Source organism: Malaclemys terrapin, chromosome 15, assembly GCF_027887155.1.
Source record: "Malaclemys terrapin pileata isolate rMalTer1 chromosome 15, rMalTer1.hap1, whole genome shotgun sequence".
Lineage (NCBI taxonomy): Eukaryota > Metazoa > Chordata > Testudines > Emydidae > Malaclemys > Malaclemys terrapin.
The window spans coordinates 31847095-31859243 of NC_071519.1; the positions used below are offsets into that span (position 1 = coordinate 31847095).

At 42.5% G+C, this 12149-nt stretch overlaps 1 protein-coding gene across 1 annotated transcript; it reads left to right on the forward strand.

Annotated features, from left to right (window-relative positions):
• The first annotated feature begins 1056 nt into the window (after positions 1 to 1056).
• On the forward strand, positions 1057 to 8729 carry REXO2 (RNA exonuclease 2). The gene is made up of 7 exons (XM_054004872.1): positions 1057 to 1217; positions 2333 to 2416; positions 3421 to 3498; positions 4288 to 4399; positions 5383 to 5491; positions 5865 to 5918; positions 8295 to 8729. The coding sequence occupies exons 1-7, from the start codon at positions 1092 to 1094 to the stop codon at positions 8422 to 8424; spliced, it is 693 nt and encodes a 230-aa protein (XP_053860847.1). The 5' UTR covers positions 1057 to 1091; the 3' UTR covers positions 8425 to 8729.
• The last annotated feature ends 3420 nt before the right edge of the window (positions 8730 to 12149 follow it).

The following is a 12149-nucleotide window of genomic DNA, read 5'->3' on the forward strand; positions in this document are numbered from 1 at the left end:
TCCCTGTTTTGGCTGAGAGATCTTTGGGGCAGGGATCTTCTTTGTTTGCACAGTGCCTGGTGCAGTGGTGTCCAGGTACTATAATTAAGACTGCAATTTAGTCATGGAGGTCACAGATTCCGTGACTTCCAAAGCCCTCCGTGATTTCAGCCAGCGCCAGCTGGGAGCAGCAGGGTCCTTTGCTGCCTGCGGAGGCAGGGAGCTGCGGGGTACCCCTACTGCCCCAGGTGGTGGGAGCCCCCTGCAGCTGCCGGCAGCAGGCGGACCCCCCGCTGCTCCTGGATGCCGTGGGCAGCAGGGGGAATCCCAGGAGCTCCTGGCCGCCGCGGGCGGCAAGTGGGACCCCCACTGCTCAGAGCCACCAGCAGAAGGGGACCCTGGAGCTCCCAACCTGTCTACAGCTGCCCAGGTGCCTCATTTTGTCATGGATATTTGTAGTAAAAGTCAGAGACAGGGCTTGGGCGTCCGTGAATTTTTCATTATTGCCCATGACCTGTCCGTGACTTTTACTACAAATATCTGTGACAAAATCTTAGCCTTAACTATACTACAAATAAGTGACAACTAATCAGGTTTCTGACTGTCCCATTCATGTCACAGTGGCTCAGTCTATGAATTATTTTGTTATTTATTTGTGTTTTATGGGAGACTAGGCTATTGATGATGCAGCTGCGTCAATGAGCAATATTAGAGGTCCCGGCCTCTAATGGAATTTACTTCTTTTAAATTATTGGTATTATCTTAGTGCCTAGGAGCCCCAGTCGTGGACTAGAACCTGCAGCCTAAACAGCCCTCAGTGTAAAATACTCCCTGTAGAGGCGCGCTTGGAGCAGAATAAAAACTAAGCATCTGCCCTTGAGAGTTAGCAGCAGTACAGACGTGGAGCTAGGGGACGTGTGGAGACTACAAGCCCCAGCATGCACTGCTGTTTGGGAGGGTGGAAATAGTCCTTCCTGTGATGCCCCGGGGGAGGGGTGACTACATTTCCCAGCAGGCCCCGGGCCAGACCCAGCCACAGGACTGAGTGGGGAGATGGCGCATGGGCGTCTGGGAATTGTAGTCCCCAGGTTGACACTTTGCGGCCTGTCGCGATGCGTGCTTGGTTGCTGGGCTCAGCCGGGGGCCGGCTGCTGGCGGCACTGGGAGCCGGGGGCCGGGATGCAGCGGCCATGGCTGGGGGCAGCATGGGGCAGAGGATGGTCTGGGTGGATCTGGAGGTGAGGGGCAGGAGCACCCCCCTCGGGGGGGGGGGGGACGCAGGTCGGCTGTGAGGGATGTTTCCATGGGGATGTGCCTGGCTGAGGGGGGCAGGATTGGGGGAGGGGTCCCCTATGTCAGACAGGTACCGGGGGGGGGGAAGGGTCCCCATGTCAGACAGGTACCGGGGGGGGGGAAGGGTCCCCATGTCAGACAGGTACCGGGGGGGAAGGGTCCCCATGTCAGACAGGTACCGGGGGGGGGGAAGGGTCCCCATGTCAGACAGGTACCGGGGGGGAAGGGTCCCCATGTCAGACAGGTGCCGGGGGGGGGGGGAAGGGTCCCCATGTCAGACAGGTACCGGGGGGGGGGAAGGGTCCCCATGTCAGACAGGTACCGGGGGGGAAGGGTCCCCATGTCAGACAGGTACCGGGGGGGGGGAAGGGTCCCCATGTCAGACAGGTACCGGGGGGGAAGGGTCCCCATGTCAGACAGGTGCCGGGGGGGGGGGGAAGGGTCCCCATGTCAGACAGGTGCTGGGGGGGGTCGCACTTGGAGGGAGGTGTGCAAGGGGAAAGCCAGGCTGGGTGTCAGGAGGAGATCCCTGCCCCTAGGGACTGCCTAGGGGTGGCATTGCCTGGGGTGTTTAAGACTAGGCTGCACAGAGCGTAGGGAAACACACCTCTGAGACCAAGCCCTGGGCTGGGTCGGCTCCCTGCACTAACAGAGCCTTTCCCTCTCTTTGATCCTGCCAGGCTGTAGGTTGGCCTGCACTTTGCTGCTTCAGCTGGCAGGGAAGCATCCGGTTCAGATTCAGGCCCTGGGGGGTTCCAGCAGTCGAGCTCTCTTTTCTAGTTATGGCTGAGCAGTTCTGCTCTAAATTCACTCTCCAAGTATTTGCACAGCCCACTGAGAAGCTTTGGAAAATGTCGTTTCCTTTCTTAGTTTGGCAAACACTGATTATTTCCCTTCTACTGGTGATTGAAATCAGTGCAAAGCGTTTGTGAAAAAACCCAAACATTACAGCAGTGTTAGCCCAACTCTGGGATTAAAGTGTTGTTAAGACATACATTCCCTGCAAAGTATAAAACATAGCTCTTCTCTCTTCTTACAATTGTTGCTTGTGCGTTTGCAGATGACCGGACTGGACATAGAGAAGGACCAGATCATTGAGATGGCTTGTCTCATAACTGATCCTGATTTAAACATTTTGGCTGAGGTAGGTTAGAGTTTGGAGTCAATGTGCACTGATGTATGTCTGATTACTAGCTCCTGGTACTGCTACTTTGTTATACTTGAAGGTGCATCTGCCCATTAGGTTAGAGTGGAATATTTTTATCTTTGATGTTTTGTGAACCATCTGGCTAACAAGCAGCCAGCGTGGTATGTGCCATTTCATAAATATAGTTTCCAGATGTGTGCAGCCTGTGGAATGCAAAACGAGTCAAACAACAATTTATAGTACATGCTTTTGAGGGCTGTTTGGATTGTGGCTGTGTGTAAAATGTTAGTGGCAGATATCCTGCATTCTTGAACAACCTTGTTGACAGTGTAGTATGTCACTTTTTAGTACTGTAAGGTTTGCCAGCTGCTGACTCCAAAATGCCTGTTTTTAAGATGTGATTATAACCTGGAAGATGTCCCTGTAAAATTGGCAGTATCTTACTGAACAGACCTGTGCTTCCTTTTTACACATTATGAGTCATATGTTCTTGCTTTAGTGACAAGAATAAGGTTTCACTACTACTTAGCGCTGCAAAATACAACACAGTGCTGGGAGAGGCAACTGGATTCAGTTCTGACTCATGGATCATCGTTTGTCAAATAAGTTCCAGTTACAGAATCCAATCAAATGATGCATGAGCCTGAAAGAACTTGACTTGATATTCACATTCCAGATTGAGTTATTGACTGTGGAAGAAAGAACACCACTGTGCCTTTTCATTTGTAGACTAAGAAAACTTGATGTTAGAAGCCATTGAGAGACGAACTGGAACCACATGTACTATCCATACAGAAACACTTGATAGTTTATACCAGGTCAGGGAGGCATTTCCCACCACATGGGCTTTAAGATAGCTGCCCATCTTGCTCTGCACAGCATTCTCGTAATTTCCTTAAAGCTAAACGTGTCAACAGGAGGTAGACAGATTCCTCTGATAAGCTTTAGAATGATTTTTTTGTTAGGATATGATTATATTACTATTTTTTTCTCATTAACAGGGTCCCAACCTGATTATAAACCAGCCAGATGAGTTGCTGGATGGCATGTCAGAATGGTGTAAAGAGCATCATGGGAAGGTAAAGGTTCTAGAGCAATAGTACCAGAATCACTGTTTCCGTGTAACTAGTAGCAACTTTATAATTCTTAATCTCAAAATTGTGTTAGGTGCTATATGAACACTTTAGAGACAGTTCCTGTTCTGAAGAGCTTACATTCTAAATGTAGATGACAAAAGGTGGGAGAAAGGAAATATCCCCATTTTACAGATGGGGAACTGAGGCAGAGAGAGGTTGTGATTTGCCCAGGATCTCACAAAAAGTCCATGTCTGAACTGAAAATTGAATCCAGATCTTCTGAGATCCAATCCAGTGCCTTAACCACAAGACTAACCTGAAACAGACTATCCAAAGGGCCTTAACAACCTCGACTTGCAGCAACTTTGAACAGGCCTTGAAAATTTTACTAGACACCTTCTAGCTAGAGAAATAAACCTACCAACAATGGCTGATGTGAACTGCTGCTTGGGAAAGCTCTGAGCAGCAGTGTGAAACTGACATGATTCTTACTAGTTCTACTGATGCTCACAGGGTTCTGGATTTAAGCAGCTATACTGACCAGCATCTTGTCTGGACCACAATGCTGTCATCTGTCCCTTAGCTAGGATTGAAGTGGATAAACACTGATGCACTTGGTAAAACGTTAAGACCTTCCAAAAGGTTAAATTTAAGCGTTAAGTTGTCATCTTTTTTAATGCTTCTGGGCATTAAATGTGCCATTAGTTGGTTTTGACTGCTACTTAAATATGCTAGAAGTATTTTTAAATAATGGTAAATATTTGATTGGTGATGGATGCCTCTTTCTTGCAGTCTGGCCTTACTAAGGCAGTGAAAGAAAGTACAATTTCATTGCAGCAAGCAGAGTATGAATTTCTGTCCTTTGTACGACAGCAAACACCACCCGGCCTCTGTCCTCTTGCAGGTAAAATGTGTACTTATATTTTTAATACTAATAAAATCAATCCTCCTTTCGTTCCCAGTGGGGCTTTGAAAAGCCTGTTAATGCACAACGTAGGAGTGATTTCATCTCCTACCTGGAGATCTGCATGCAATCAAATTTCATTAATCAGGGGAAGTTCAGCAATAGGTATCATCCATTCTATAAATTGCCTGAAGCAAATATTATGTATGGATTTCTGAAAATCCCCATAGATCTGCAGGAAACTTAAATTCCTGTTACTAGTAATATTTCATTATTGGTGCGACTTAGTGTTGTTAGCCTTTTGTGAATGCAAAAGAAAAATAGGGAACTAACTGCTGATATGAATCCAATCAACCTTTAAGTGCCGCTATTCTGAATGTTCTGTTACTTAATGGTGACTCAGAACCCTGACTCACAGAGGTCAAAAGGATGACCTGAGGAAAATATATTAAACAAACAGTAAAGCTTATTTACCCTTAGTAGAAAACCTGGTTGTTTGTGTAATATTTTTATTTTTATTGAAATAATTATGTTTGTGACACAGAAATTGTAGAGTATCAGAGGGGTAGCCGTGTTAGTCTGGATCTGTAAAAAGCAACAGAGAGTCCTGTGGCATCTTTAAGACTAGCAGATGTATTGGTGCATAAGCTTTCGTGGGTGAATGCCCACTTCATCGGATGCATGGGACCGACGAAGTTGGCATTCACCCACGAAAGCTTATGCAGAAATTGTAGACAAAGTAATTGAAGAATTCAATGCAGAGAGATTATATATTTAAACCACACAGAAGTGATCCCAGAATGGAAATCAGACAGAAACCTTTAAAATCATATTTATTGGAACATGAGACTTATGACCTGACTGAAAACATTTAGAAGTCATATGTGATTTCCTCAGTCTGCATAGCCTACCTCTAGTTCAGATGTAATTCACTGTAGCTTTGTAAAGTCTTTGAAAGAAATATCTGTTTTGTCTTTTTCTAGGAAACTCTGTTCATGCAGATAAGAAGTTTCTTGACAAATATATGCCTCAGTTCATGAGGCACGTTCATTACAGGATAATTGATGTGAGCACTGTCAAAGAGCTTTGCAGGTAAATACCATACAAAGTTATTGTAAAAAGATCTAAGGAGCTCTATTATATTTTACTAATTTTCTTCTAAAACAAGAGAGGAGGACAGCAGGAAAAGAGCAGTGTGCAGCCATTTAGTTCTTTCAGATATTCCACTAGGTTCAAACAGAAAAAGGACGAGGACCTACTTACTGAACTGCACGCAGAGTGGGGAGGTGTTTAGCTCTCACATGGATTATATTATTTTGATGCTTATAACAGTAACTTTTCTGAATGACAGTGAAATTCAAATTTTTGCACTGAAGAGACATTTCCCATTGTAGCAAACCCAAAGAGACCTCTGACTATGTATTTAAGATGTATGGATTTAAAACTCAATTTCTTCCATATACAGGCGCTGGTATCCAGAAGAATTTGAATTTGCACCAAAGAAGGTGGCTTCTCACAGGTGAGACTTCCACTGTTGCCTTTAATGTAGTACATTTGTCAAATCTTTAAGCTACAGTACTCTCTTCTACTAGAATATGGAGCATACCAATTTCTTTGAAAACCTGACATGTTAGTTCTATTGGCAATGGCACTGGAAGTCTGTGTAATTCTATTCCTTGCCATCTCTCTCTCTTTAAAGTCTGATTATGGCAAAAAAAGTTACTCTGTAAAAATACAGAAAACAGAAGTAATTTATTATCCATTAATGACTTGCTCAGTTTACTAAGCCAAGATATTTGTCCTGACAAATACATGTTCACAGCACTTACATAGCACAGAGCTAAGCATCTCAGAAAAAACTAAGATAGAACATTCATAAGTTTTGTATTGAAGCAAAGCTGTTACCAGAGGACCAGTAGTGAAAGCAGAGGATTGGGAGATTGGGTTTGTGATGTATTGATGCCTGTTTCCCTATCTGTGAAGTGGGGTTAACCTTGATTTACTACCTAACTGATGTTCCGAGGCATAGTTAACATTGATAACTTGCTTTCAGATCCTCTGATGAAAGGTGCTGTGTAGTTGAAAGTATTAAAACTTTCTCTTAGATCGTTTCAGGGCCAGCACCAGGAATCTGACCCAGAGCCCTGTGGAGTCTAGATGAGTTTTGCCGTTGACTCGAGAGGGGCAGGATTGATCCCCCTGTTTTTCCGAATATTGTGCCTAGCACAGCGAGGCCTCAGTTCTGACTTAGGCCTCTGGGTAGTATTGTAATATAAACAGTTACTTTGTTTATTTCATAAATAAAGATCTGGAAAACAGAACTTGTCTGGCAGATTGCTGCTGCTATCCAAAGTGGAGCAATAAAGCTCTATCGGCTCAACAGGACTGATGGCGGTTTTAACTCATTCCCATTGGGAAACGAAGCAACAATGACTTAGCATAAATACGACGCCAACCGGAACAGTACTGAGATGCCTTCCCTCTGGGCGCATAACGCCATTGGCAGATGGTCCCTTTTACATCAAAAGTTAAAATGAGCATAAGTTATTTTTACGGCCTCTTGAAACCTCTCCTGTTTTAGGATAAGGGACAGTTCTTTCATGCAGGGATGGAGAAAAGTTGTTGCTAATTGCATGGGAATCTTTGGGGAAAGGAGTAACTGAATCTTCAAGTACCTCTTTCCCTAGCTCTCTGATCCATGGGCTCTGTAAGATGGGCACATGAAGGCTCAGGGTTCAAAGGGGGCAGCCTGCATCATAGCCAGGCCTTTGCCTTCTAAAGCCTGGCATATTGCAGACAGTGATTCCCAGCCATTCCATCCTACCGCTAAAGATTGGTGTTTAAAACTGTTGTGCATTAAAATACAAAGATGGCTAGGGAGGTTATAGGGACATTTGGTTACTGCTGATGCTTGCTGGATGCTGGCATGTTTTTGGCACAGTTTCAGGACGCATTTGTTGGAATGAAACATCATCATCATCAAGTAAAGATTGGCTGATGATGCCCTGATTTCAGGAAGCACTATCTTCTGGATTCTGGTATTTAGCGATGGCTTTACTTAGATTTCAGAGTGACCAGAATCTAGGTCCTGATTTGATTTTTTGTTTGTTGGTTTTTACTAAATACTGTTCTTGACAACTGTCCTTTTCTAATAATTATTTGTATTATGGTACGTTAGAGGCCCTACCTGAAGTCAGGGTCCATTTGTGCTAGGCACTGTACAAATACATAATGAAAGCGTCTCTGCCCCAAAGAGTTTACATAGACCAGACAAAGGGTGGGAGGAGAAACAGACAGGTAAAGCAATTTGCTCAGGGTCTCACAGCAGCTAATTGGCCAAACCAGGAATAGAATCCGGGTCTCTTGAGTCCTTGACCATTGTTAGGCATCTCAGACTAATACTGATACTTGTTTTAATAGCTGAAGTCGTGCAGTGATTTTAAAAAACAAAAGTGGGTAAACTAACCTTTTTGGTTTTCAGGCCAGGTAGTGTTAAATTCCATATTCATCAACATGGACACGCTCAACTCAGTTTACCTGCCTTTGCCCTCAACTACACTAGAATCATAGGACTGGAAGGGACCTCTAGAGGTTATCTAGTCCAGTCCTCTGAAGTCATGGAATCTATTGGCTTGCTAGAGCTTATGGCTTGCATAATAGCACAAACCAATAAGTAATGTGTTACTTCCTTGCATGCCTGTCCTGCTGAACTTTTACTGTTTCCTGTATTACTCAGTCTAGATAAGGTGGTTTTATTACTGACAGATTTGTGCATGATATATTTCTCAGTGTTCTACTATTTTTTTTTTACAGTTTGGAATTTGTGAAATGCATCAGAATCCAAATGTAGCCTGAGTGTTTGTGCATTTTGAAACCTTCCTTAATTCTCTTGCAGAGCACTCGATGACATCAGGGAAAGCATCAAAGAACTTCAGTTCTACAGAAATAGCATCTTCAAGAGGAAAACAGATGAAAAGAAAAGAAAATTAATAGAAAATGGAGAAAGTGATAAAACTGTGAGCTGATCTTCCATCTCACAATGCCATCCCATAGTACCACTGGATGTATCTCCTGTTGTTTTTCTGTTCACCAGTGTTTAAGGAAGAGGCTTCTTTCAGTTTCCTTGTTTCTTAACCATTAGGAAAGCAGCAGTAATTCAGACTTCTGTCTGCTTTAACATGTTTGAGCTGTGAATTTGCCATTTAAGTCTCAGCAGCTCCTTTGTTTTATGTACCAGATCACTTTTGCTCTTTGATACATCTCTTCATTTACTTCTAGATGCACTCTTTTGTTACAAAATAAAACCAGTCCTGCTGAAAGATTTTTTTTACACCTTCTCTTTTCTTTTGCAGCAGCCTTGGTTATAAGTATATATTTGTATATAATGTTCATCTAAAAGATGAACCCGCCTCCCTCAGATTTTCAAAATAAAATGTTATGGGAAATCTATTGCATCCTACAGTGGTCATATATGTGTGTACTTAACAAGAATTCCTCTGTAAAATACACAGTGCCATTTGAAGACAGACTGAACATGTGCATCACTTAATGTAGCCTGATGAGCAGTGGCCTTCTCTGCTTGTGGTGTCAAAGGTATGATCAGCTTAGCTCTTGACAGCTAATTCAAGTAACAAGCTCTTTTTAGTTCCATGGTGGACATGTATCCACTTTACAAAACTCTCACGCAGGCAGCAGTCTGTGCTCAAAGGATGCTAGGGAGGAACTGCACAAAAAGCTGATTTGTGATCAAGCAGATGAAATTTCAATATAAAAAATGTAAAGGCTGCAGGCCAGGAATGAAGTGCATTGGCATGACAAACGGGTCAGCCTGTAATACTCACTTTAAAAGAATTTATGGTTAGAACGTGTCCGGTTTTCACAGGCTGTTCCTGTGGCTAGGAAACAGCTAAATGAGTCCATGGACTTCACTGCCCTTTGGATCAGGCTCTAGAAGAGGACGCTGCTGCCATTTAACTTGTCAACGTGACCACAAGTCCATGCTAACCCATAAATAAGCTAGGGTGTTATTTAAAACAGATGTGTGTTAAACATATTCATTTGATTCCTAACTACATGATCTGGTGCGTGAACACTGGTTGTGGCATAGTCGATAGTCATATCCCAGAAATCAGGGACACCAATGTTTAGATACTGAAAAACATCCTTCATTTCCAGGTATTGGACATAGCCATAGTCCCCAAATAGCTCTGGATCTGTGTGTGTCTCGCTGGCACTTTCTGCTTTGATGATTAGTTTTAGGCTTCTAAAGAAGAGGTTAGGGCTTTGTGGACTTTAAGCACTCTTCTAATGAAAGTATCAAAGGGGAAGGATCTGAAGTACTGGCCCAGAGCTATGACAGTCCTCTGCCAGTTTGTCAATTTCATGAGCAACATATTTATTTTTTTAACTGCTTACTCATGGTCTCTGAGTGTGGGATGTCAATATTTTTTCCATTGAACTTGACTGTTTCAATCCATATCCACACCAAGCAAAGTCCAAAGCTTCCCAGTTCCATGGAGACCAAAATATTTAAGTGCTGATGGAGAAAAAGAAACTAAGATTATCTTTAAATTATTAAAGAAAATAAATAACTGCAGCTTTCACTCCATGGATGAATGTACCAAATTAGAGTCTCTGTACTCTCCTAACTATGTTCTTTCTAGCTTTGGTGGTTTTGTTTCATGGGCTGGTGCAAACTCTTCCTTCTGTTTCAATTTGCAAATTCTTACTTTACCTCCAAATTTTGCTTTGAGTTCCATATCTGTATTATTTGTATTCTGGTAGCTCCCAATCAAGATCAAGCCCTGCTACACTAGACACATACTCAATAAATGAAACTTATTTGAAACCACAAGGTCACAGACTCAAGTTGACATATGCCTTGTTCTTTCTCGGTTTACGCAAGGTGAGCAACTTTTAACAAAATTTTGAGCGGGCCTGGTCTGATTTCAACTTTCTCTTGAAATTTCTAAGCAGATGCATTTGTCATGCTTTTGAGTTGTCTACTGAACAAGTCACATACCTTTACTAATACATAAATGTACATTAAGTATGGTAAAATTGGTCACCTCAAATAAGTAGTTAATGGAAAGTAAAATAAATATTCCCTAGCCAGGTGTTTTGCTATTGAAAGGAAATGTAAACAGGGTAAAACAAAAAGAGCCACTGCTATATCTTTGAGTCTAAGAAAACAAAGCTTGATATCATTTAACCTAATAGGGAAAACCTACTGTTTGCTGTCTTTGTGAAATACTTGATCCACTGACACTGTTGAATCTCCCATCAGGTAAATCAATTTTTCTCTTCAAACAAGTATTCATTTGAGCCATAGTTGTGAAGTTAGATATGTTGCAGAAAGCAGGCTTCCACCTGTTTTGCCTGATAAAGCCACTGGGGAAAGGGATCTCCTTCTAATCTTGCATTTTTCATTTGATAATATCTTACTGACTGACAAAATGAGTGACAAATGTCAGCAGGTCATGTCTATGGTTGAAAATAGGCATTAATAAGAATTTTAGTGGCAGTACAATCCCTAGCACCTTCTCATGTCTACATGGAAGTCTTACAAATGAGAAAACCCCATGAAGTTGTAGATATTAAATTAGCCACCGGAGGGAGACCCATACAATGTGTGACTGTAACAAAAATACATTAGTAAAAACAGTTGATTCAAGCATTTATGTAAAGGTTACAGCATGTACATTCACTTAGATCATACTATAACTCAGCATTTGTGCCAAGGTTCATGAGATGGAACCCTCAGAGCAGGGGAGTGGAAGTCAGGACTCCCAGATCCTATTTGTTGATAAGTTGCTTTCGGACAACGCTTTGAATGGCTAAAATGAGGCAACCTTCCTGCAGAAAATGTGGCTTGGTTTCAAGAGCTGCTGAGCACACATAGGGACTGGAATCAGAGCCTCTGAAAAATCAAACCACTTATTTAGGTGACTAACTTGAGGCACTTAAAAGTTTGCAAATTTTGGCCTTAACCTCTCTGTCAATCTGTTGCCACATTTGCAAAATGAGTATTAACCCATCACACAAGGTTTAATGTTTGTAAAGCGCTCTAGAGAAGTATAAAGTTACTGATCAGTGGTTATTCTGCTGCTTGTGTGAAATACAGAGGGTGGGGGCATTTCACTGGTGTGCAGGATTCCTAGAATAATAACAGTTAAAGACAGACAAGATCTCGCTCTTTGTAGGAATTTGTAACTTGCTCATTTCCAGATTATCCAGGCACTGTCTGACCTGTTAGGACATGCAGGCTAGCCAGATTGCTGGTCATGTGCAGACTAGGAAGCTGAGAGTGGCTTACTGTTGTCCCTTATCTACATGCACGTTTCCACTTGCACACTTAGATTTCCCACCCCCTTTTTCAATTCCATTTATTGCATGTGACTTTGCCATTACTCCTGGCATGTGCAAATGGATGGCTTAGGCCCTGAACCTCCAAAAATGTATGCACATGCTTAACAGATGTCAAAGGGATTATTTATTGCCTAAAGGATTTTTGTTTTAAGGATCAAGCCCTTAGAAAGCAGTAGGTTCACTACTCTAACGGATAACTACAAAAAAACAAAACAAAAACCCTATATGGGCAACATATGGTAATATTTATTTGATAATTTAAGTACTGGTTAATTTGAGTATTTGTTTAATTTACTCAAACCCTCAGGAATCAAAATAATGCATCTTCCACCTTTAATTTGATCGTTTGGGGGTTCGTATAGTCATTGGCTCTAGGAAGTTG

Coding starts and splice junctions, on each gene's coding strand:
- REXO2 (XM_054004872.1), top strand. CDS start 1,092: ATGCGTGCTTGGTTGCTGGGCTCAGCCGGGGGCCGGCTGCTGGCGGCA. Junction 5,492..5,864: donor ACTGTCAAAGAGCTTTGCAG/GTAAATACCATA, acceptor TTCCATATACAG/GCGCTGGTATCCAGAAGAAT. Junction 5,919..8,294: donor AAGAAGGTGGCTTCTCACAG/GTGAGACTTCCA, acceptor ATTCTCTTGCAG/AGCACTCGATGACATCAGGG.